At 43.2% G+C, this 25,219-nt stretch overlaps 2 protein-coding genes across 17 annotated transcripts in view; one reads left to right on the top strand and one right to left on the bottom strand.

Annotated features, from left to right (window-relative positions):
• LOC112108532 (zinc finger protein 135-like) overlaps positions 1–25,219 on the top strand; it is a 361,705-nt gene that overhangs the window by 36,219 nt on the left and 300,267 nt on the right. The window contains exon 2 of one of the 16 annotated variants that reach the window (XM_029912193.1): positions 1,432–1,454. The exons of the other annotated variants lie outside the window; for them this stretch is intronic. Coding sequence (XP_029768053.1) covers positions 1,432–1,454 — 23 coding nt within the window. The remainder of the gene's footprint in view (positions 1–1,431; positions 1,455–25,219) is intronic. 16 annotated transcript variants of the gene reach the window in all.
• The window catches only part of LOC112108537 (zinc finger protein 883-like), a 56,227-nt gene continuing 39,976 nt past the window's right edge, over positions 8,969–25,219 (bottom strand). The window contains exon 3 of the mRNA XM_026654513.2: positions 8,969–9,745. Within this exon, the coding sequence (XP_026510298.2) occupies positions 8,969–9,745 (777 nt within the window). The remainder of the gene's footprint in view (positions 9,746–25,219) is intronic.

Genomic DNA, 25,219 nt, shown 5'->3' with positions numbered 1-25,219 from the left:
ACATAATGGAACAGTGGAAGTGAATGAGGTATTCTTCAAGCAGGTAACATGATTAGCTAATACATATGAGCTAGTATTAATGGGGGATTTTAACTTCCCTGATATCTGTTGGAAGATTTATACAGCAAAACATATGTCTTGCAAGTTCTTAGCATGTGTTGGAAACAGCTAGAGGGGCATCCATTTTGGATCTGGTTTTGACCAACTAGGATGAATTAGTTGTGAATGTGAAGGTGATTGGGAACTTGGGAGGAAGTGCTCATGATCCTATGGAAAGGAGGACATGAAAACGCAAAATAAGAACACTGCATTGCAAAAGGTAGATTTCAATCAACTGAGAGACACAGGAGGGAAGATCCCATGGAGAGACCAATTAGGAAGAAAAGTAGTCGAAGCGGGCTGGCAGTTCCTATAAGGTGTAATACTAGAGACTCAACATCAAGCTATTCCAATGCAGAGGAAAGATAAGAAGAGCCACAGGAGACCAAGGTAGCTGCACAAGGAGCTTTTTAGTTACCTAAAAACCAAAAGGGATGCATACAGGAAATGGAAGAAGGGGCTGTGACAAAGTTGGGATTTTCCCTTGTTATGTTGTATGTGAGTCTTACTGTTTTGCATGAATGCTGTGTGTGCCTCAGTTTCCCTGTGTATTGCACAAATGTCTAGTGGTGGGAATAAGCGTGTGTGACTTTTGTGGGGGCTGCCCCTTCATAACCTGAGACCCAGGAGGGTGATGCGACCAGGGGACTCTTGGCCCGGGAAGTGAGACAAAGGCCAGAGGAGAAGCAATGGGCAGGGCAGGGGCCAGACAGCTGGAAGAGAGTCAGTCGTGGCTGGTTTGGGACTCTGGGCTCCCCTCCCCACAAGATGGACTTGGCTGAAAGTCACTGATTTCTGTGCTAACAAGTTCTGCCCTATGCTGTGTTCCTGTCGACTAATAAACCTTCTGTTTTACCAGCTGGCTGAGAGTCACTGCTGACTGTGGAGTTGGGGTGCAGGGCCCTCTGGCTTCCCCAGGAGCCCCGCCTGGGCAGACTTGCTGCGGGAAGTGCACGGTGTGGAAAGGGATGCTGATTGCTCCGAGGTCAGACCCAGGAAGGTTGAAGCTGTGTAAGCTTCTTGCCCTGGAGACAGTATGCTCACAGAGAGGAGGCATGCTCCCCCAGAGTCCTGACTGGCTTCATATGGAGTAGTTCCAGAGCATTGGCCCAGTGACTCTGTGACAGGGGCATATCACCAAGGAAGTATGCATGAGAATAGTGTGAGCATGTAGGGACAAAATCAGGAAAGCAAAGGCAAGGTTTGAATTACAACTGGTAAGAAATATTAGAGACAACAAGAAGGCGTTCTTCAAATATGTCAGGCAAAAAAGAAAGATCAGGGATGATGTGGGTCCACTGCTCAGTGGAGAAGGTGAGCTGGTAATAGAAGATAAGAAAGCAGAGCTGCTCAATGTCTACTTGCTTCAGTCTTCACACAAAAACCATGTAACTGGAGAACCAGCAATGGTAATTTAGACAATAAAGGGGAAGGACTGCAGATTGGGATAAGTAAAGAACACGTCCGAGATCTTCTGACTATTTTGAACGAATTCAAATCAGCAGGGCTGGATGCTATTCATCCCAGGGTGCTGCAGGAATTAGCTGAAGAAATTTCAGAGCCACTGGCAATAATATCTGCAAACTCATGGATGACAGGAGGGGTCCCAGATGACTGGAGCAGGGCTAACGTGGTGCCCATCTTTAAAAGTGGCGGGGGAAGGACGAGCGAGGGAACTATAGATCAGTCAGCCTGACTTCGATACCTGGGAAGCTACTAGACCAATGTATGAAACATTCTATTTGTGAATACTGGAGGATAAAGAGGTGATCACTAGCAGCCAGCATGGATTTATCAAGAACAAATCATGGCAAACCAGCGTGATTTTCTATTTTAACAAGATAACCAGTTTGGTGGACAGTGGAAATGCAGTGGACATAATACACCTGGACTTTAGAGAAAGTTTCCAGGTATAAATTTATGTTTTTTGGCATCAACTTCCTTCCATTCACAAACAAAAGTTATTTTTTCAATTCATCTAATGTTTTATCCAATTTTAATTAATCCTCTTTGGAAGTGGCATTATTCTGTTCTGCAATGAGATCTACTAATAAACGGTTCCTATTTTAGATTAACTATACCACTTCTGGCAGTCATCCCACTGCTATCCCATGCTGCATTGCTGCATGTCCAGATTAGCCTGTGTATTTACCTCATTGCCCTAGGGCCATCATGACCAGCTGCCATCACCCCATTTAAATGCTTGCTCTTTCTCAGTTCTACTCATGGGAAGCTGACACAACTGGAGTCCCATGCCCTTTACAGCAGATATGCACCATGTTTCTGTTTGATCCCATCTGGTGGTCATGCACTGCCTTGCTCTCTATGGAGATGAGCACACCCAGTTCCATCCGAACAAGAGTCACTGGACTGTCAGGATCTATAAGTGACTGGCAGAGCACAAGCAGGAGAAGGGTCACTCCTGGGATATGGCCCAGTGCTGCACCAAAGCAAAGATGCTCTGTCAGAGCTACAAAAACACAAGGGATGCAAACAGGACCTCCAGCAATGCTCCCAATGCCTGCCCTACTATGAGGATCTAGGCTGGACTTTTGAAATGAGGCCACCACTGAATGGCAGCATGGGACTCTGGGCACTTTGGAGTCAACCCCACAAGAAAATTAGGTGACCCCAGATTCTGACTAGGAGAAGATTTTCTTAAAGAGCCAGTGCATCTTTGGCATGCCTGAGCCAGAGATCCAGGGGCTGGAGAGCCCCCAGAATCCAGGAGACCCATCCTGAGACCATAGGCACCAACTTTTCCTGGTGCCAGTGGGTGCTTGACCTCCTGCCCTCGCCCTGACTCCACCCCGCTCCACCCCCTCCTGCCTTTGCTCTGCCCTCATTCCAACCCCTTCTCCAAAGTCCCCACCCCAACTCCGCCCCTCCCTGCCCCTATTCCAACCCCTTCCCCAAATCCCCACCCTGGCCCTGCCTCTTCCCCACCTCCTCCCCTAAGTGCACCATGTTCCCACCCCCCCGACCCCAGCGCTTGCTGCTACGAAACAGCTGTTTCGTAGCGGCAAGCACTGGGAGCTAGGGGGAGAAGCAGGGACACGGCGCGCTCAGGGGAGGAGGCAGAGGCAGAGTGGAGGAGGAGGTAAGCTGGGGCGGGGGACTGGTGGGTGCAGAGCACCCACCAATTTTTCCCCATGGGTGCTCCAGCCCCGGAGCACCCACGGAGTCAGTGCCTATGCCTGAGACTGTTGTGGAGGGGAGCTCTACTAGAAAGTGTTATGTGCTGTATTTCAATACAACTATATAGGTGGATTTAAACAACTTTGTTCCAGGTACTGGCTGGACAGATGAGAGTTATGACTCTCTCTCTCTCTGACTGCTCTGTCTCCTCCCCTCACCCCCCCATCTTGAGTGCTAAAAAATGGCACCCATGCCAGAGACTTTAAACTCTAAAGGATTTATTTCCCTGAACTATCAAACCCCTCAACTAGTGGCCAAACATGCCATACCCTCAACCTGTTTTCCCATTATGCTTATTGCTCACCCTTTCTCCCAGACCCCTGCAGCCCTCCCTCCATCTTCAATGAAGATGATGGCACTGTGATGGTTGAAAAAATGTAACATGTTACAGGGCAGGCATGTTTATTGTAGCAGAAGATACAGAAAGAGAAAAAGCAATAGAAAAAGTCATGTGGCTCACAGAGTGGCCAGTGCCCTGAGCTTTTAGCTACCTTTCCTTTTTCAAACTCATACTTATATAAAGATAATGGCACAATTAATTAGATGGAATTATGAATTAATTGCTTCTCATCTAACTAGCTCAGGAAAACCAGGAACTAATGTGCTTAACCTGCAGCAAGGGAGATTTAGGTTAGATATTAGGAAAAACTTTCTAAATATAAAGGTAGTTGAGCTCTGAAATAGGCTTCCAAGGGAGGTGGTGGAATAGAATCATAGAATATTAGGGTTGGAAGGGACCTCAGGAGGTCATCTAGTCCAACACCCTGCTCAAAGCAGGAGCAATTCCCAACTAAATCATCCCAGCCAGGGCTTTGTCAAACCTGACCTTAAAAACCTCTAAGGAAGGAGATTCCACCACCTCCCTAGGTAACCCATTCCAGTGCTTCACCACCCTCCTAGTGAAAAAGTTTTTCCTAATATCCAACCTAAACCTCCCCCATTGCAACTTGAGACCATTACTCCTTGTTCTGTCATCTGGTACCACTGAGAACAGTGTAGATCCATCCTCTTTGGAATCCCCTTTCAGATAGTTGAAAGCAGCTATCAAATTCCCCCTCATTCTTCTCTTCTGCAGACTAAACAATCCCAGTTCCCCCAGCCTCTCCTCATAAGTCATGTGTTCCAGTCCCCTAATCATTTTTGTTGCCCTCCGCTGGACTCTTTCCAATTTTTCCACATCCTTCTTGTAGTGTGGGGCCCAAAACTGGACACAGTACTCCAGATGAGGCCTCATCAATGCCGAATAGAGGGGAATGATCACGTCCCTCGATCTGCTGGCAATGCCCCTACTTTTACAGCCCAAAATGCCGTTAGCCTTCTTGGCAACAAGGGTACACTGTTGACTCATATCCAGCTTCTTGTCCACTGTAATCCGTAGGTCCTCATTGCTGGAGGTTTTTAAGAACAGGTTGTGCAAATTCTTATCAGGTATAATCTAGGTTTACTTGGTCCTGTCTCAGTGCAGGAGGCTGTACTTGATGACTTCTTCAGGTCCCTTCCAGTCCTACTTTTTTATGATTCTATGAATGGACTAGTGTTATAAAATTGAATATAAAATTGAAACAGCTATGAGAAATAATCAGAATGGGATTCCATTAAATATTCATAAACCACATCAAGAGGTTGTTTGCCCTAATTAAGAATAACTAGTAACTAAAAATTATTAACATAATTTAAAAGCTAAACTTAAAGCAATAGTATCAGAACATAGAATCATAGAATACCAGGGTTGGAAGGGACCTCAGGAGGTCATCTAGTCCAACCCACTGCTCAAAGCAGGACAAATAACCAAGTATAAACTCAGTAAAGCAAATAAATTACAACAATTATACTTCAACTTGATATTCAAACTTTTAAACTAACACTGAATAAAACTATATAGGCTGGGTAGGAGAATATAACTGAAAGTATTGTCAATGTAACAAAAACTAGCAAAACCATTGCTGCTACTTTTACTTCTGTCTCAAAAAAGGTAGTATTTTGAGGCTAAGCGAGATTTTTAAGGCAAAATCAGAGTCATCTGATTACTACAGCTTGAAATTCAGCAGAGTTTAGATAAACATGTCTAGCTGGAAATTACTACAATGACATACAAAAGTGGGGGGTACAAGAATCACCCAATGTGATTATTATACAACAGTGCAGAGCAAAGAGGATTAGTTTTGATTTAGTGGAGCTAATAGGCAATTTTACAAGTGTGAAAGTTCAGAAAGCAGTTTGATTAACCATGGTATTCAAATGACAGCTAATCAAGCAGGCTGAGAGAGTATTCTTAGAGTTAACAGGCAGGAAGATCCTAGTGATTGAAGTAATTGGCAGAAAAGAGAAAGAGATTATTAAACATAATTCTGTATACCAATGAGTAAACACTGTTCAAGTGTAGAAAGAGAACTATCACAAAGTAACCTTGTCATAACTATAAAGGGAAGGGTAACAGCTCTCTGTGTACAGAGACTCCAAATCCTTTTACCTGTAAAGGGTTAAGAGGCTCGGGTAACCTGGCTGACACCTGACCCGAAGGACCAATAAGGGGGCAAGATACTTTCAAATCTTGGGGAGGGGGAAAGGCTTTTGTGTGTGCTCTTTGTTTTAAGGGGTGGTTCGCTCTTGGGACTGAGAGGGACCAGACATCAATCCAGGTTCTCCCCATCTTTCTAAACAAGTCTCTCCTATTTCAAACTTGTAAGTAAAAAGACAGGCAAGGCGTCTTAGATTTACTTTGTTTTCTCAACTTGTAAATGTACCTTTTACCAGAGTGTTTATCTTTGTTTTGCTGTACTTTGAACCTAAGACAGAGGGGGGTCCTCTGAGCTCTTTGAGTTTGATTACCCTGTAAAGTTATTCATCATACTGATTTTACAGAGATGATTTTTACCTTTTTCTTTAATTAAAAGCCTTCTTTTTTAAGAACCAGATTGATTTCTCCTTGTTTTAAGATCCAAGGGGGTTTGGATCTGTATTCACCAGGAGTTGGTGAAAGGAGGGTGGGAGGAAGGAGGGGGGATGGTTAATTTCTCCTTGTTTTAAGATCCAAGGGGGTTTGGATCTGTGTTCACCAGGGAATTGGTGAAAGGTTTCTCAAGGCTTCCCAGGGAGGGAATTCTTGTGATGGTGGCAGCGGACCAAAGCTAAGCTGGTAGATAAGCTTAGAAGTTTTCATGCAGGCCCCTACATTTGTACCCTAAAGTTCAAAGTGGGGATACAGCCTTGACAAACCTACTTTTGGTATTTAAAATAGACAAAGATAAACTAGTTAAGTTACCACCCCAAGGGTGAAATGAGGCTAGTGTGGAATATAAGGTATTAACACATTTGATAACTCTTATAGTTAAAAACACATCACACAATTAAAATTAGAATAAAAGTATTCTAAAATTTAGAACATAAATATTGAATAAAGATTTTGAACTTAGAAGATAGCTTTTCTCTCTCACATAGAGTGTAATGTTGTAAGGGAGAGAGATCTAAGGCTTGAGCTACATTAGGAAATTAGGTTGGTATGACTACATCACTCATTGGTCTGAAAAATCCCTCCCCTCTCAGCTGCACATTTAAACTGATCTGACCCCCCGGTGTAGAAAGTGCTAGGTCAAAGGGCGAAATCTCCCATTGACCTAGCTACTGCCTCTCCAAGAGATGGAGTACCTATGCCATCGGGAGAAACTCTCCCATTGATGGAGGCAGTGTTTTCACTGAAACACTACAATATTTTTCACAGTTGGGTGGAAGTTGTTAGGCTTATATGACTTTGGTATTTTCCAAGTAAGAGTTCCTACTGTCCCAAGAGTCTGGATTTATGGAATAGATCTGAACTCCAATGGGTTCAGTGTTCTAAGGAAACAATTATTATGCTCTGAAAGAACAAATTCTGACTTCATTCAAAGTGCATAAATTCCCTATGGAATTTTAGCAACAAGCATGGATTTCCTAAATCCTTCTGCACTTTTTACTAGGTGGAATTTCTCACCCTGCCTTCTGTTGTTCAGTGTGAAGTCTCCTTCATGGTGGGATTTAGGATTCTGTCTTCAAGGAAACTTAAAGAGTCAATGGAGGAAGGGAACTGGACTCAGTCACCTACCTTATGGGGTGGTTGCCTAACCACAATGCTGCAGAGTCATTCCAACTCTCTCTCTCTCTAGCCAAAGGACTCTTTTAGTATTTATATCCAGTGGAACTGTTTCATAAGGAGAAACTGAAGGATCTCTGTATCAGACTAACCCATAGTTTCGTGGCCAGGGCACTCACATGAGAGGTGACAGATACCGCTCAAATCCCTTTGTTTCATCAGATGGAGGGGGGACTTGAAGTCGGGGAGGTCTCCCACATCCTGGGCAAGTGCCCTAATGATGGGGCTAAAAGTTATGAGTGAGATCCTCCTTTCCCACCACAGCTGTTTTGTCTGAACACACCAACTGGCTTGGATGCCATCAGCAGAGAAGTGTCTAATTTCCCCAGTTCATGAATCAGAAACAGAGATAGGTGCCTATCTCCATGAGATGGGCAGGGCTTAGGACATACCCTTCTCATTGGCATCTCCTACCGATTAGCTTAGGCAGCTCCCCACCTAATGCAAAGGCTTTTGTGAATCACATTCTAAGATTAATTCTCTTCCCCTTCATTGTATAGGGAGCCTGGATATCTAACTTGGGCTTTGTGGATCCCAGTGTTGTTCCTGTGAACAACCTAAAAGTTAGGCATTATAATTATCTGAGTGTCACAATGGTGGATTTGGGCCTAAAACACTATCAAGAATAAATGAGAAGTCATAGCATATAACATAAAGATTGTTCTAGATGTGTAACACCTGAATGGAGCATGATCAGTGTTCAGAGCTTCTCAAGAAGTTACAATCTAATCCCATCCTAGCCTCTTGCTCTGTACAACTCTGTCCCAATAAAGTGATTTCATTTTCTGTTTTAATAACTACCCATTGCATATCCTCATTACATGGCTATTCCAGCCTAGCCTGACACTCTGAAATTCATGGGAATTGGCAACGGTCATCCCTAACAAGGGCATTTCTATGATGTGTGTCCTTTGTGGAATTTCTTATGAGGTTTAGGCTCTGCCAGAAGCATTTCCCACAGTTGGGTCACTTATAGGGTCTCTCTTCCCTGTGGGTTCTCTGATGTGATAGAAGATGTGAGCTCACACTGAAGCTTTTCCCACACTCCCTGCATTTGTAGGGTTTCTCTCCTATGTAGATTCTCTGCTATTGACTAAGAGTTGAGCTTCAACTGAAGATTTTCCTTCAATCAGAGAAGATATAGGGCTTCTCTCCTGTGTGGACTGTATGATGTATAATAGGGGCTGAGCTCTGACTGAAGCTTTTACTACAGTCCATACACTTGTAGGGTCTCTCTCCACTGTGGATTCTCTATTGTGTAGTAAGGGCTGAGTCGTTCTGAAACTTTTCTCCCACTCGGGACATTGAAAGAGTTTCTCCCCCATGAGATTCTTTGGTGAATAATAAGGTTTGACCTCTCTGAAGCTTTTCCTGCACTAGGGGCATTCATAGGGTCTCTCTTCTGATGAGATAGGAACTGGGAGCTTTGACTGAATCTTTTCTCACACTCACTGCATTTGCAGTGTCTCCCCCCCATGTTGATTCTCTAGTGATTAGTGAAATCTGAACTCTGAAGCTTTTCCCACAGTTGGGGTAGTTATATCATTACTTTCCTGTGTGGATTCTCTGATGTTTAGTAAGGGATGAGCTGTGACTGAAGCGTTTCCCGCAGTCGGGGCAATTATAGGGTTTCTCTCCTGTGTGGATTCTCAGATGTCTAATAAGGTGTGAGCTCTGACTGAAGCTTTTCCCGCACTGGAGGCATTCATAGGGTCTCTCTCCCGTGTGAGTTCTCTGATGTGATAGCAGGTGTGAGCTCACACTGAAGCTTTTCCCACACTCATTGCATTTGTAGGGTTTCTCTCCTGTGTGGATTCTCTGGTGAGTAATAAGAGTTGAGCTCCTACTGAAGTTTTTCCCACACAGAGGGCACTCATAGGGTCTATCTCCCGTGTGGGTTCTTTGATGTGACAGAAGCTGTGAACTTTGACTGAAACTCCTGCTGCACTTGGAGCATTCATAGGGTCTCTCTCCTGTGTGGGTTCTCTGATGTGACAGAAGGTGAGAGCTCACACTGAATCTTTTCCCGCAGTCACTGCATTTGTAGGGTTTCTCTCCCGTGTGAATTCTATGATGCTGAATAAGGGTTGAGCTGCAGTTGAAGCTTTTCCCACAGTCAGGGCAATTATAGGGCTTCTCTCTTGTGTGGATTGTATGATGTGTAATAAGGGCTGAACTCTGTCTGAAGGTTTTCCCACAGTGCAGACACTTATAGGGTCTCTCTCCTGTGTGGATTCTCTGGTGAATAATAAGGACTGATTTCCAAGGGAAGCTTTTCCCACAATCCCAACAAGTGTAGGGTCTCTCTATAGTGGGGTTTCTCTGTTCAACAGTTTCTTTGATTTTCTTGACCCGTCTGCTTCTGAGAGTGGATTTAGCCCGTCTCTCCCCTGAGTGGTTTTCCTGCTGTCTCTCTGGCCTGTGCTGGCTCTCATGGATGTCTGGCTCCTCAGGATTCTGGGAAACGTCCTTTTCAGCTCTTCCGGATACCATCCCATGTAGATCCACTTGCTCAGGACCTTCCTGCTGAGGATTCTCCTCCTCATTCTCACTCATCATCCCCTCACCTTCTGAAATAGAGAGAGAATCCAGACGGGAGTCAGTCTCAGTGCTGGGGGGAAGGGAACGACAGTAAGGGGAACAGGAAAGGGGATCAAAACCAAATAATTGCTAGGGCGATTAAAATATCAGCAGCTGAATCCTATTAACCCCCTGTGATCCTAAGAACAACCCAATGCCAGAAGGCCAGGGGCTTCCTCTAGCAGTGAGTTTCAGTTGGCCTGGCCATCTCATGCACAACAACTCACTATTGTTATACAGGAACTCCTCACTTAATGTTATTTTGGTTAATGTTGTTTCATTGTTACGTCGCTGATCTATTAGAGAACATGGTTGTTTACAGTTGCGTGATGCTTCCTTATAACATTGTTTGGCAGATGCCTGCTTTGTCCACTGCTTGCAGGAAGAGCAGCCCATTGGAGCTAGCTGGTGGGGGCTTGGAACCAGGGTGGGCCGACAGCCCCCCATCAACTCCCCTAAGTTCCCTATGCAGCAGCTGCCCAGCAGGCTATCAATTGCAGGGCAGTTCAGGTGTACCTCCCCCCCACTGTTGTGTGCTGCTTCTGCCCTCTGCCTTCGCGCTGCTCCCAGGAGCCTCCTGCTTCCTGTGCAGGGGGTGGGCGGGAAGAGGGGTGTCCCCCTCCCCCTGCCCCCCTCTCCTGTACCTCATCTCCACAGAGCGGGGGGCATGAGACAGGGCTCAGGATGGAGGGAGCTTGCTGGCAGCAACTGCTATCTCAACTTGCTGATCTACTTAAAAAGGCAATATACTTAGAGTGGGGTCAGCGTACTTAAAGGAGCAATAAGCATCTCTCTCTCTCTCTCTCACACACACACACACACACACAGTGTGTGTCTCTATCTCACACACACATGCCCCCCCCCCCAGCACTTTGGAAAGTGGAGGGAGTGGTGTGCTCCAGTGGGATAGCGTGGGTTCATCATCATCTTCAGTTCCACAGGGAATGTTTGCAGCCACTGCCATGCGTCTATTGTGTCTCCTCCCTCCATTCGTGCTGCCTTGTAGAGTGTGAGGCTACATTAACAACAATATGTTAACCCTTGAGGGCTCAGCCGAGTGCTAGTTCATCATTTAGCAGCAAGGCATTCCCTGGGACAAGTCCAGCCTTAGGATTTATGGGGCCCTATGCAGTATTATTAAACTGGTGCCCCTATGGCTGATGGCAGCCCGGGCTCATAGCCCGGGAGAGGGGGTAGGGATGAGTCAGCAAAGGATATCGAGCTGCCCGGCCTGCCTCACAGCGGCGGAGAGTCACAGTTCCCCACAGAGACCCCCATACCCTCTTCTTCACGCAGAATGCATGGCACTGGTGCATTTGGTTCTGTGAATATGGTCCCTTCCTAAGGAGACTGCAGCGTGCGTTGGGTGTGCAGGAGCCAACCCGCTCTTACTTGCTGTCATGGGCAGTGGGTGAAGCTGCCACTTGGGGAGGCTAGCTCCGCAGCCCACCTCTTCTGCATGTGGCCCCACCCATGTTTCACCCCTGCTCTACCCCAGGCCCCATGCTCTCCCCACTGTCTCCCTCCTCTCTTCCCTCCCCCTCCCTGCTCATCCCCTTCCAGTCAAATCCCTGAACCCAAATGAAGCAAATGACATTTGAAAAAAACACTCTTCTGCAATTTCTTGCTAAAGAAAATGGAACATGTTTTCCACTGCAAGCCAGATGGTGAAGACTCGACATGCAGTAGGTACCTAATTAAAAGCACAAAATTTAGGAATAAAACATGTCAGTCACAGGTTTTTTGATATTCCCTTAAGTTTGGCAGAGATTTATTTGCAAAAACTTTGTAGTAAGAGCAAGTCAGCTGTCCTGCTGAATACAACATTAAATATTATGGAATACATGATGCAGCTCTTCTCTGTTTCACATTTTCTTAATCAGTATTTCTAAGCCGATTTTATATTTTAAATGTATTCTTAAGCCTTCATAAAGTAATCATTCCAGATTACTACATATTTAACTCTCTGAAACAAAGACGTTATTTTAAATTAATCAGTCACAGACGTTTAGTGTGTTCATAACAATATTCATTGCTTTTAGAAAAAGGGAACACTAATTTACTTTGTGTGATCTTCATAACAATAGACATGTTTATGAAATTTCACCAACTTTAAAAATATGTTTCCAAAGATTTTAGGCCTAACAAAGGATTTTATATTTTACTAAGGTACTGATTTTGCTGGATGGTTCTCTTAAAACTAGTTAATCAAATAGTCAGAAGTAAAGAAAGGGAAACTTGTTTGTCCAGCTACCTGGAAGGAAAGGGGTGTTGTCCCTTCAAGGGCTCTCTTCAACAAGGGGGTGAAGGGAGAAAGGGATGGCCAGAAAGGACAGGAAGACTTTGGAAGCAAGTTTTTTTCACTATAGTAATTAAAATTAAAATAATGAGGAGTACTTGTGGCACCTTAGAGACTAACAAATTTATTTGGGCATAAGCTTTATGCCCAAATAAATTTGTTAGTCTCTAAGGTGGCACAAATACTCCTCGTTCTTTTTGCTGATACAGACTAACACGGCTACCACTCTGAAACCTAAAATTAAAATGTGTATTTTAGATAAGGGTGGTCTTTTGAATGATTTATTTAAAAAACTATATGTCTGAAGATACAGGCATTTAAGGCTAAAGATGAATACTCAGATTGTGCATCTAAAAATCTATGCAAGGATTTTTTTAGAGATGTGATTTTATAATCTTCAGCAACACACTAATGAAATATTTGTAAAGCAAATTTTAAACTAAGGCCCTGTTGACTAACATGTTCTGAGTAAATATTACAGTCATGCACAACTGTTTTTGTCAGTAAATTCAGAAACTGACAGTATATATCTGGGGATTGGCAAATGCCTGTTAAATGGCTTCATTACCACTTGAATGGCTCTTCGAACAGTTTCAATGAACAGTTTCATTGAACAGTTTCAATGTTGTGCTAATAGGTCTGGCAGGCTGGAGGCTTTTTCACTTTTAAGTTACTAGATCCCCTCTGGAGGAAGACTCACCAGGCTGCAGCAGCCAGCTGTGGTGGGTGCTTGCAAGAAGGGTCAGAACAGGGATAGGAAGAGGCAGGAGGATGTACATTAAGATCCGGGGTGCCCCAATTTTTTGGGTGCCCTACGCAACCACATATGCTGTATATGCCTAAGGACGACCCTGCCCTGGGAAATGTACCACCCTCTTCCACCCTCTGACTCCACAACCTCAACCAGGCTTCACAATCATCATTGCTGTGTACAGTATTAAATTGTTTGTTTAAACTTATACTGTATATATATATATATATATATATATGTATATAAAATGTCTTTTGTCTGGCAAAAAAAAAATTCCCTGGAATTTAGCCCCCCCATTTACATTAATTCCTATGGGGAAATTAGATTCACTTAACATTGTTTCGCTTAAAGTAGCATTTTTCAGGAACATAACTACAACATTAAGCGAGGAGTCACTGTAATCTGTACCTAAAAGGTGTCATGTAATATGGCACTGGAAAACTAACAACTCACTGATCATTAATATTCTTGTGTGATGTACATACCACAAAGGACATGATAGATATACACGTCCCTCGATCTGCTGGCAATGCTCCTACTTATACAGTCCAAAATGCCATTAGCCTTCTTGGCAACAAGGGCACACTGTTGACTCATATCCAGCTTCTCATCTACTGTAACCCCTAGGTCCTTTTCTGCAGAACTGCTGCCTAGCCACTCGGTCCCTAGTCTGTAGCAGTGCATGGGATTCTTCCGTACTAAGTGCAGGACTCTGCACTTGTCCTTGTTGAACCTCATCAGATTTCTTTTGGCCCAATCCCCAGTGGTCTTATATATCTGGGAAAAGTGGATCTTTCAACCAAGGGGGTTCAAGTCTCTGGGAACTGAATATAGGTGAGAAACCTGCTTAGATAAAAATTGTAAACTGTTGAAGTTAAACTTTAGTCTTAGAAAGCACATTTTTAAGTTTGTTTATTTGTAACAATTTCTATCTTTATCCCTTGTACTTGAACTAACTTCAATCCTATCTCTTTAATCAAATAAACTTTTGTACTTTTTATCTAAACCAGCTCAGTGCTTGGATTGAGATAGGAGGGTCTGTCAAACACCAGTGAAATTAATGAGCTGCAGTTTATTGCCTCTTTAAAGGAGCAACAAACTTAATAACTTCTGTGAGTATTCTAGGAGCGTTCTGGGCACTGCAGGGAGACAGTTTTTAGGAAATTCAGAACTGGAGGGGTGTTGGTGTCTGGGCTAACAATAACTGGGCAGTGGAAGCCAGGCTGTGACCTACAGGCTAGTCTGCTGGCTGTTAGTGTCTGGGCTATGAGCCACAGTAGCATAGCATATAAGGCATCATAGTTGTAGGACAGGCAGTGACATAACTCCTTACTGGTCTGGATTGAACCCCAAAATGTCACAGCCTCCCAAACCCTTCCCCAGAGGAGAGAGATGAGGGGACCCATCCTTCCTCCACATCCTCTGAATATAGAGGAAGGTAGGGGCTGAAGGGTCAGACAGGCTTGATGAAAATTCATATGTGATGTCTGCCATGAGGATACAATAATTGGTCTCTTAGTCAGTTTAGCTGAATCCTCACCTGTGTGGACATTCCTCAGGATCTCCCCTTCCTCGTAGCCCTGGAGATCAGGGACCCACGGCTCCTCCCCTTGTTCCAGCCGGGAGATCATGTCAGGTTTTGCTGGGGGAGCAAGGAAACAAGTGCTGATCGTGTTTATTAAAATGAAACTCTTATTCCTTCCAAACTGAGGATCTGAATAGCCCATCCAGATAGGCTCCTTCCACTCTCCTCCCACCCTATAGGGACTGGGCTATAAATCATAAAAGATCCCATGACACACTGCTCTGGAGCAACAGCTTGTCCATTCTACCTAGGGAATGGCTCTGCCTTATTCCCATGGGGAGCTGAGGAGAGTTGCTACACTCTGAAGGTATCTGGGATACAACTAAAGTCTTAATCACTGCCAATTCCCACCCCCCAACACACACACACACACACACACACATAACTCATATCCCTTCACAAAACAAGCCACAATTGGAAAATGTTACATAGACTGTGAACTTTTTGAGGTAGGGACGTCTTTCACTATGTGTCCATGTACCACCTGGCTCAGAAAAGCTCTGATCCCTGACTGGGGCTTCTAGGTGCTTCCCCAATGCAAGTTGTTCAGAAATAAACAGAGGTAACACCACCCATGGCCTGGAAAGAAGTTCAATAGACACCTACCCCCAGTGCAGTGCAGAGAGCAAAGAACCTCTTCTCGTGAGTCATTATAGATTAGGACTAGGGCAGATCCACATGGTGATCAATGGTCACTCAGCCCTTCCCCATCACCCATGAGACCTGCTCTGCCCCCATAGCTGCACGTCTGGCAGACATCAAAGGACTGGTGCTGGATCTCATCCCCTCAACCTATTCCATACCCCACAGACCCAGAGAAAACAGCTCTGGAGATGGAGTAGCCATTCTCATCCAACCTGGCCTCAAACTGCAGAATCATAGAAATGTAGGGCTGGAAGGAAACTTGAGAAGCAATTAAGTCCAGTCCCCTGCACTCATGGCAGGACCAACTATACCTAGACCATGCCTGACAGGTGTTTGTCCAACCTGTTCTTAAAACCCTACAATGATGTGGATTCCATTAGCCTCCATTAGTAACCTGTTCCAGTGCTTAACTATCCTTATAGTTAGAAAGTGTTTTCCTGATATCTGACCTAAATCTCCCTTGCTGCAGATTAAGCCCATTATTTCTTAGCCTACCTTCAGTGGACATGGAGAACAATTGATCCTCATCCTTGTTACAACAGCTCTTAGCATATTTGAAGATTGCTATCAGGTCCTCCCTCAGTCTTCTTTTTTCAAGACTAGACACATCCATTTTTTTTTAAACCTGACTTCACAAGTCATGTTCTCTAAACCTTTTATCATTTTCAATGCTTTGCTCTGGATTCACTCCAGTTTGTCCACATCTTTCTTAAATTGTGGTGCCCAAAACTAGTTAACACAGTACTCTAGCTGAAGTGTCATCAGTGCTGAGTTGAGTGGGACAATTACCTCCAGTGTCTTACATACAACAGTCCTGTTAATACACCCCAGAATGGCATTAACCTTTTTTTCAACTGCATCACATTGTTGATTCACATTCAATTTGTGATTCACTATCAGGCCAAGATTATTTTCTCAGTACTACTCCCTAGCCAGTTATTTCTCATTGTGTATTAGTACTTTTCATTTGTCTTTACTAAATTTCATCTTGCTCATTTCAGGTAATTTCTGCAATTGTCAAGACTGTTTGGAATTCTAATCCTGTCCTTGCAACCCCTCCCAGCTTGGTGTCTTCCACAAATTTTATTAGCATTCTCACCACTTGACTCCATCAGGTCATTAATGAAAATATTGACTAAAACTGGACCCAAGACAGATCACTGTGAACCCCCACAAAATACGTCTTCCTCATTTAACAGCATTCTATAGGTAACTATTATTTGAGTAAAGTTTTTCAACTAGTTGTGCACCCGCTTTACAACAATTCCATCTAGACCACATTTCCATAGTTTGCTTATGAGAGCGTAATGTGAGACTGTGAAGGAGAAGACAGATCTCCTTTCTTTGATTCCAGAACTCAAACCACTGGGACACCCTGCCTAGGCACCAGACATTCACATAGTAAGACACAGTCCCTGTCCCAAAGTCTAAAATGACAAGATAGTGGATTATTATCTCCATTTTACAGAGTGGGAACTGAAGACCAGAGAGAATAAATCTAGGACTGTTAAAAGGGCCTGGGCACCCAAGTCAACAGGGTCGGATGTGTAACTCCCTGGGTCGCTTTGAAAGCCACAGTCTGAGTGACTTACAAAAACTCAGGCAGGGAGGCTATAGCAGAGCCTCGAATTTGTTTCTCTTTGGAGTCTGGTCCTGAAGTTTTTTTGCTGTAAGCAGATGTAAAGGTAGCCATCTTACAGCAAAAAAACTTCAGGACCAGACTCCAAAGAGAAACTGCTGAGCTCCAGTTCATTTGCAAATTTGACACCATCAGATCAGGATTAAACAAAGACTGTGAATGGCTATCCAACTACAGAAGCAGTTTCTCCTCCCTTGGTGTTCACACCTCAACTGCTAGCAGAGCACCTCACCCTCCATGACTGAACTAACCTCGTTATCTCCATACTGATTTATACCTGCCTCTGGAAATTTCCATTACTTGCATCTGAAGAAGTGAGGTTCTTACCCACGAAAGCTTATGCTCCCAATACTTCTGTTAGTCTTAAAGGTGCCACAGGATCCTCTGTTGCTTTTTACAGATTCAGACTAACACGGCTACCCCTCTGATACTCCCCCAACAGCTTCTCTTACCCAAGAAGACAGAAATCCTTACCCAGCGAGGTCACAGTCTCATAATTCTCCTGCATGACATCCCTGTACAGGGCTCTCTGACCCAGGTCTAGCAAAGCCCACTCTTCCTCCGTGAAATACACAGCCACATCCTCAAAGGTCACCAGCTCCACTCCAGCCATTTCCTTTCCCCGTCTCTCAAGGGAATGAGACAACCTGAAGCAAAATGTGGATGTTATTCTGCAGCCTGTCCAGGTTAGAAGGGTGACTGGGGATGTTTTGGAAGGGGATTTAGTCTGTTTCACACCCCTATTCCCCACAGGTTCTTTCCCTGCAGACAGATGTTCTAGACTGATTCTGGGGAAATGTTTTTAATAGCTTTTTCAAACAATAGCCTTTTAAATCCATATTCACTTTTCTCAAAAAGTGGCCAGAGTTTCAAAAATGCTGAGCCTGCAACACTGGGGTTCAGTTCTGAGTGCCCAAAGCTACTGAAATCAGTCCACTTACTCTGGAGCCTGAATATGGATTTAGGTGACTAAATTTAGGCTCTTGTTTAAATACAAGATCGTGACACCATCACTTTATTATACCATGGACCCAGCCCCCTCCCACCAAGACTAAACCCAGCGACTTTTTTCCATACTAGAGATTAAGTGAATTCAATGGGACCAGAAAGAAAAGTTTAAAAAAACACATTAAAAAAAATTTGGGATGCATCTGGACATGCCTGATTTTCCCTTTTATAACCTGCACCATCATGTGGTCATGTTCTGGTAAATCACCAGTATATAATTTTAAAATGTGATCAAGCGGTAACCTTTTACTGCATTTCTTTAAAAATATATATACTATGATACCCACAGGCATAGATGACTGGTTTCTATTGATAGTGTTGGGGGGCACAATTTAAAGATTTGCCCCCTCCAAAAGCTTGAGTCATGCCCCCCTAGGCACATCCCCCCCCCACTCTTAGTGGTCCCTCCCTGCAGCTCCCAGGTGTGCCTCACAGGGAGAGGACCCAGCCAGCAAACCCTGGCAGAAATCTGGGGGGGCATGTGACACCCGCACTCTCAATGAGTTGCCTCTGTCCACAGGTTACCGGTAGGGAGATGTGTGTCCCTGGTGAAACACAATATTATTAGAGTTACCGTTTTAAAAAGTCATGTTAGCTTTAGGAAAGAAGTTACTGACTTGGGGAAATTTGTTGGAATTGAAAAATTTGCCTGGTCCATGTTTTGGTAGTAAAGGGGCCAGACAGTGTTCCCTGGGTAAGTTGTGGGTGTGGGTATTAACAATAAGCCCCAAGGGTCTTCCAGACATAGATCCCTTTAGGAGCAGGTCGCTGAGAAAAATATCTAAAAAAAGAAGCATCCTCTGATAAAATATGTGTTAACTGCACAGTGTTCAAACTCCAGTAGCGTCAGATAGGATGTTCCTTCTATGTTAAACTTGAGCACATTATCAGAAACCCTATACACTGTCATACTGACTGTAGAGGGCAGTGCTGCGGCAAAACAAATCTACTCTCAGGTTTCCAGTTTCAATGAGAGAATAATGATCAGTTCATTACTGGTCTGGGGTCAGGTTACAGGCCTACAGCATGTAGGCCTGTGCAAATTCACCAGGATCAATCAAGCATGCTCAGTTTTTTACATCTTTCCCAGTAGCCTGCGTGAGATCCATGTACTCCCTCATGCATTTCCATTTCTCAAAATCAGGTTGTAGAGGTTTAACTTGCACCTACTCACCATCCACATATAAGTCCACAAAATTAATGTCATAATGTTTAAAGTTGAAAGTGCTGTTAACGTAATTACTACTGAAGGCATCATGATCTATAAAGCCAATAACAAACTGTTTGGTAACTGCCCCCGAAAGAGGTTTTCCTGGTTACTGACATGACTGCAGCTGGAATACTATACACCTTCATCATGCCCACCCAGTCCAGGGTACTTAGCGTTGGTGGTTGTTAAAGCCTCTGCATGGCCCAAACAAACCCCTGAGTAACTTTCACCTGTTTCACAAAACAGGACGCTGAAATAGTGTGTACTTCATAATTTTGAGTGGCATTCCCACTCATCAGGCAAAAAGTTTCTTTGCTACACATAAGTTTAATTTTTGAAGTCCATGTCCTTCAGCAGCAATTTTTCTTGAAAAAATAAATCACTGTGTAAAGGTCCCAGCAAATCCAGCTTTCTGCTGATGGCTGTTAGGTCAGCCCTGAGTATAAAACCTGTTACCCACACTGTCCAAAATGGTGCTATTGTGGGCCCCTGCTGTATCTCTGAAACATGCCTGTGGAAATGTGCGTAGCTAGGGTATGATTGCTGTAGTTCAGAATCAATTCTATCAAGATTCTGTAAGCGTAACAATTGTTGCTCTGGCTGATAAGACAGCCACCTACAGTGACATCCAGCTGGTTAAAAAGGGTGGTGATGGGGTAATTTGTTAGGGTGACGTGGCATCTTTGTTAGTGTCCGCCCCATCTTCTTTCAGAACCTTGCGGCACAGGTACAGCAATGTGCTGTGAGGTCTAGGTAACGAGCCCCAGGCCTCAAAATAAAATAAAAAAATTCTAGAGGGGAAATCACAGTTAAGGTAGCCAAAGGTGGCACCTTGGCATAAAAACTATTCTCAATGCTGGTTTGAGCAGGGCTATTCGAAACAGATCCAATTCTGATTTGGGACAATTCTTCAGAATTGCCATGAATGAAAGCCATTTTGAGTTTTAAAATACATCCCTTTTACCATGGGTGATGCTCTGCTTCCTCTTCTTAGAGAGTCTTTTAGGCTTATGGCTGCAGCATCTTTTAACAGCTTTTATTTTCTTTTTTAAAGTGCCGGGAGACCCTGTAAATGGAAGGCTTGATGCGGCTCTTTTGCTCCTAATCACCGCAAGACCAGAACCTTCCTGTTTTATGTGCATGCCCACTTCATTCATAACAGTGCTAGACAAAATTACAACCAAAGATGTAAATTGTGTAACAGCTATTTTCATGTGGGGCTTACTGATTTCTAGACCCTTTCTCAAAATTGTTACTGTTTTTCTAAAAAGACTGTGGAACATCCTTCCTAAACCATCCTCATACATAGCTGGTAATACAGGATAACCCAGCAAGGCATAACCAGCCTGAGCCTTGTAATAGTTTCTATACAGAGAGGGGGTCCCCTAATTTTGTGTAGTCAACATCCTTCAACTTTCCTGGGGTGCACATGCAGTTTAATGATCACTTTCCCAAAACAAAATGAAACGTGTTTATTCCATTGTGTCTTTATTTCAGTAGAGATGGTTCTGATGTGCTGCTTACTCATGGAAACTTAATGGGATTTGTCACCCGTGATAGTGATAAATTTGTTGGTGCTGTCATGGCTAGGAACACAGCACAGCAACGGAAGAGAGTAGTCCCCCACTAACTGATGTTCCACTATATCCATGTACATGTATGATGAATTAACCTCCACCACCACTCTAATATCAGCAGGGTGAGGGGCTATCGTGGAAGAATACTCCCAGTCCTATCACCAATGCCCCTCTCCCCACCCCCGGTGTGGAAAAAATACTTTTCTTCATTTGCTTTTAACCAAGTCCTTCTGGTCACTGCTTCATCACCGACACTGAGCTCTGCTTTCTTGGGATCGCTGTTAATAGTTTTGTTGATGTTCTCTAATAAATGCTGGATGTTTTAATAATAGCCTGGTAGTACCAGCTCTTATCACAAATGATAAAGCAAAAGAAATTATGGTCCATAAGTGACCAGAATGAATTTCTGATAAAGCAACATCCCAATTACCATAAGAACAGCACACTGGGTCAATCAGACCAATGGTCCATCTAGCTCAGTATCCCTGTCTTCAGACAGTGGCCAGTGCCAGGTGCCCCAGAAGGAATGAACAGAACAGGTAACCATCAAGTGATCCATCCCCTGTCGTCCATTCCCAGCTTCTGGCAAACAGAGGCTAGGGACATCATCACTGCCGATCCTAGCTAATAGCCATTGATGGACCTGTCCTCCATGAACTTATCTTAGTTCTTTTTTGAACCTGGTTATACTCTTGGCCTTCACAATATCCTCTGGCAATGAGTTCCACAGGTAACTCTGCATTGTATGAAGTACTTTCTTTTGTTTGTTTTAAACCTATTGCCTATTAAATCACATTTAAAGTATAAAGTTGGAAATAGTATTTTGAGGAAAGGTCCCCACAGATGCATTTATAGGTAAGATGACATAAAACCCACCTTCAGTCAGTTTCCTCCTTATCACAGGTCTTGAACTTGAGACATTCTGACCCAATTGTTAAATTTTCCAGGTCAGCTTTCCATTTCACCAGAAAATACTTGTTTCTCCCCTGTCTTTTCTTTGATAGAATCTTTTCTATTTTGTAAACACAGGCCTGGCTAATGTTTACTTTTTGTAATTCTTCAGGGCAAAAAGAGCCTACAACTTCCTCTTCTCCGTAATCTTTTAATGTGTACACAGTTTGCTGCCCTTATGATGAAACACCCAACATAAATATTTCATCAGTAGAAGTTTGCTGATATCCCTTTTCAAAAGCTCCTTTTAATTTAGAAACCTTATGGGATCTCTTTTCTGAAAAAGAGAGTGTGGCACCTTTATTTTAAAGCTATTCCCATAGACCATTTCTGACAGGCTCAATGAGTTAGTATGGGTAATATAAATCAGTTCTGATAACTTCTGTTGTAACTGTGCTTGAAGGCCTGCAGGACACATCGATGTATGAAAAGGTGCTATGGGCATTAAAATACCTCCATGTCTTTGATTTTAAACTTCTCCATGACCCTCACCTTGACTTTATTATTGGTAAAAAAATCATGTACACCTTGTTGTTTTAACCAAGTCTTTAAAGCTTTGTTAAAAATAGATGAGGAAAAGAGTTCTTAAATTTCTGAGGCACCCAACCTTGGCTGAAAAGAGCTTCATCATTATTTAAGGCTACCACCCAGTTGTATTTAGACAAAATATCTATCACTGTTAACATTTATTTATTACTATCATTGAGGTTCAAGTTGGGAATCACAATGATCAAATGAGCCTGCCATTGTGCATCCACATCAGACACAACCATTTTATTTCTTTTAAACTTGATTCTTGCTGGCTTGTGCTGTATTTGAGTATCTTGGTCTACAAGCCAAGATGCAATCTGCTTTCTGCTCAGAGTTTTACCACATTTGTTAGCAGCCTGAAATAAGTGGAAGGTGGGGGGCGGGGGGGAGACGGGGGAAATCACACATCCAAAACTCCCAACCTCCCTGGGAGAGAAATACATTTTCTTTTACAAGCCTGTGACATTCTGGGTATGTGTCCCAGACCTGAGGAAGAACTCTGTGTAGCTCAAAAGCTTGTTTCTCTCACCAACAGAAGTTGGCCCAATAATAGACATTATTGGGCCTCACGCACCTTGCCTCTTTATCAAGCCCGTCATTTCTGACTCCAAGACTTAAGTATATGTAAGAAAACACTAACAAAAAAATACGGAGCAAGGCATCATATTTTACATTAGATTCTTAAAAGCAGAGTTGTATACAGTCAAGTGAAGCAACTATGCACAGCTGGTAACATCTTTCTATTTAAGATTAGTTTTGTAGCACCTATAAACATCCGTTGTGTTGTTTCTGAAAGAAAAAAATTGTACATCTTCATCAATATTCAGTTGTGTTCTTTTTGACCCCTTAGGGAGAAGTTTTGTCATGTAAGAAGTTTTATAAGCTTTTTTAACAACCCTCTGACATCGTCAGGCCAGTTTTCATTGGCACCTTATTTCCAATGCCTGCCAGCAGTGACAATCTGCTGAAGCTTCTACCTCCCTTATCATTTTAATAACTTCAGTTACAGTTTGAGTGGTCAAGTTAAGCTCCTTCAGTTTGTAGCCTGTGGCCATAATTGTATTTATGAGCCATGCCATAGTCAATTTAAAATAAATGCATCTAACCTGGTGAAACATTTCTGTGCACCCTCAAAGGATACAATTATGGCTGTGTGAGTGGGTTCATCTATCACACAGGCTTCACAGTTATCAAAGAGCTGACCCTTAAGTGGTGGTAATTGGCTTTGCCTACAACAACCCAAACAATATCAGTCATAACACCTTCTTTACAGCTCGGTCGGTTAGCCCCCTTACTTTGCTATAGGTTTTTTTTTAAGTCTCCTTTTTGCAAAAGCAGCATGTACATATCAGATTTATTCTTCCAGAAGGCTGGTTCTCTTTATCCGACTAATCTGCTAAAGAGGTCTGTCAAAAGCAGAGAAAATAATAGGTTTTTAATTCTTTGTTGCAGTAATTCACAAATTAAAAAGGCAAAAATTTTAACTTGTACTACCTAGATCATCCCCTCTTCTGTTTCTGAAATGTCATCATTCTTAGTGACCATGCTGTTGGGCATTGTCTGTCTCTCCATCTCATCTATGATCCCTGTTACTATGAACAAACATATAAATGTATTTAAGCCCTTATAATTTTGCATCAATTTCTTGTAAAATGCCATAAGGGGTCTTACCTCATGTTGCAATTCTGGCTCAGACTGCTCTGCTTCTGATGGCAACTCGCTACATACCCTGGCTGTAATCCTGTATGACTCCAGCTTAGTTATCTGTCAAAAACAACAAAAAGCCCATTTTAAAGGTACAATTGCAATTTTTTTTTCAGAAGCTGTGTAAAAACTTCCAGTTGTTTTACTATGATGATATTGCCATTTGACCAGCAATTGTCAGTTACTGCCTGACTCTTGGCCTCACCAACCTCCAACGATACCTTGGCCACCACCATGTATACAGGCTCTTCTTCCTCCCCTTCCTACAAAAAGCATAAATATATTTAGCCTCTTATAATTTTGCAGCAATTTATCATAAAATAATACAGGCCATCTTACCTCAGACCTTAACTCTGCCTGCATCATAGCCAGCAACAAATGCCTCTGCATCCTATCTTGAAGTGCTTTTACATCTTTTGCCTTATTTACAACAGGCGATGGCCCCATAGAGTCTCCCTGGTTCTTTGGTTCGATTGCTGGATAGAACGCGGGGTTCGGTATCAGTGATGCCTCTTCAGGGAAATAAGTGTAGGCAGGCTGTCTCTTCTGAACACATGCAGGTGCTCCCAGAGGCAATGTGAGCTTCTTGGCATCTGTAGGCATCTTGTAAAAGGCCATGATCGGAACCTACAGGTTCCCAGTTTAAATTGCCTTGCAAAAAAGTAGGTTTTTTATACACACACCGGTCAATCAATCATTGCTTGGGGTTTTACAAATGTTCCAGTCCTCAGAAGGCCATTCCTGACTGGCTCAACAAAAGTGATTAAACAGTGCAATGGAGAATAGCCATGTCCCACCATTATGGCCCATTATGATTGGTTCAGGGAAATGCATTCATTTTAATATTCTATGACACATTGAAAGAATATCTTCTAATTGGCTCAGCCTTGAGCCTGGCTTGTCTGAGGCTGCTGTCCTGGAATTACTGGCATTTGATTAGTGACTGCTCTTGGGGTGAGGTGCTTTTATCTTTCTTGCTTTTTTAAACACTCTCACACACTTTGTAATAATCGTCTTCATTTTCTCTCCCTGCCATTCGGTCAGAGAGCCGCATTTTCCTTTCTTGCTGTTTTACAACTCTCTCTTTTTGTCCACTTTATTTTCCTCTCTCCTTCTGTCTTTTTTCCCCTTTTCATGTAACTAACTCTCTCTCTCTCACATTTTCTGATAATCCACTTTATATTCTCTTGGTCTTTCTCTTCCCCCCTTCTTTCTGAATATTATCCCTCTGTTTTCCTACAGTCGCCTTTCCACGTAGCTAACTCTCTCTCAGAGATAATCTGCTTTATTTCATAAATTATTTTAAAATGACTTAA

Source organism: Terrapene carolina, unplaced genomic scaffold, assembly GCF_002925995.2.
Source record: "Terrapene carolina triunguis isolate 2854851 unplaced genomic scaffold, T_m_triunguis-2.0 Scaffold192, whole genome shotgun sequence".
NCBI classification, from domain to species: Eukaryota; Metazoa; Chordata; order Testudines; family Emydidae; genus Terrapene; species Terrapene triunguis.
This window is presented reverse-complemented; position numbering and strand designations above follow the sequence as displayed.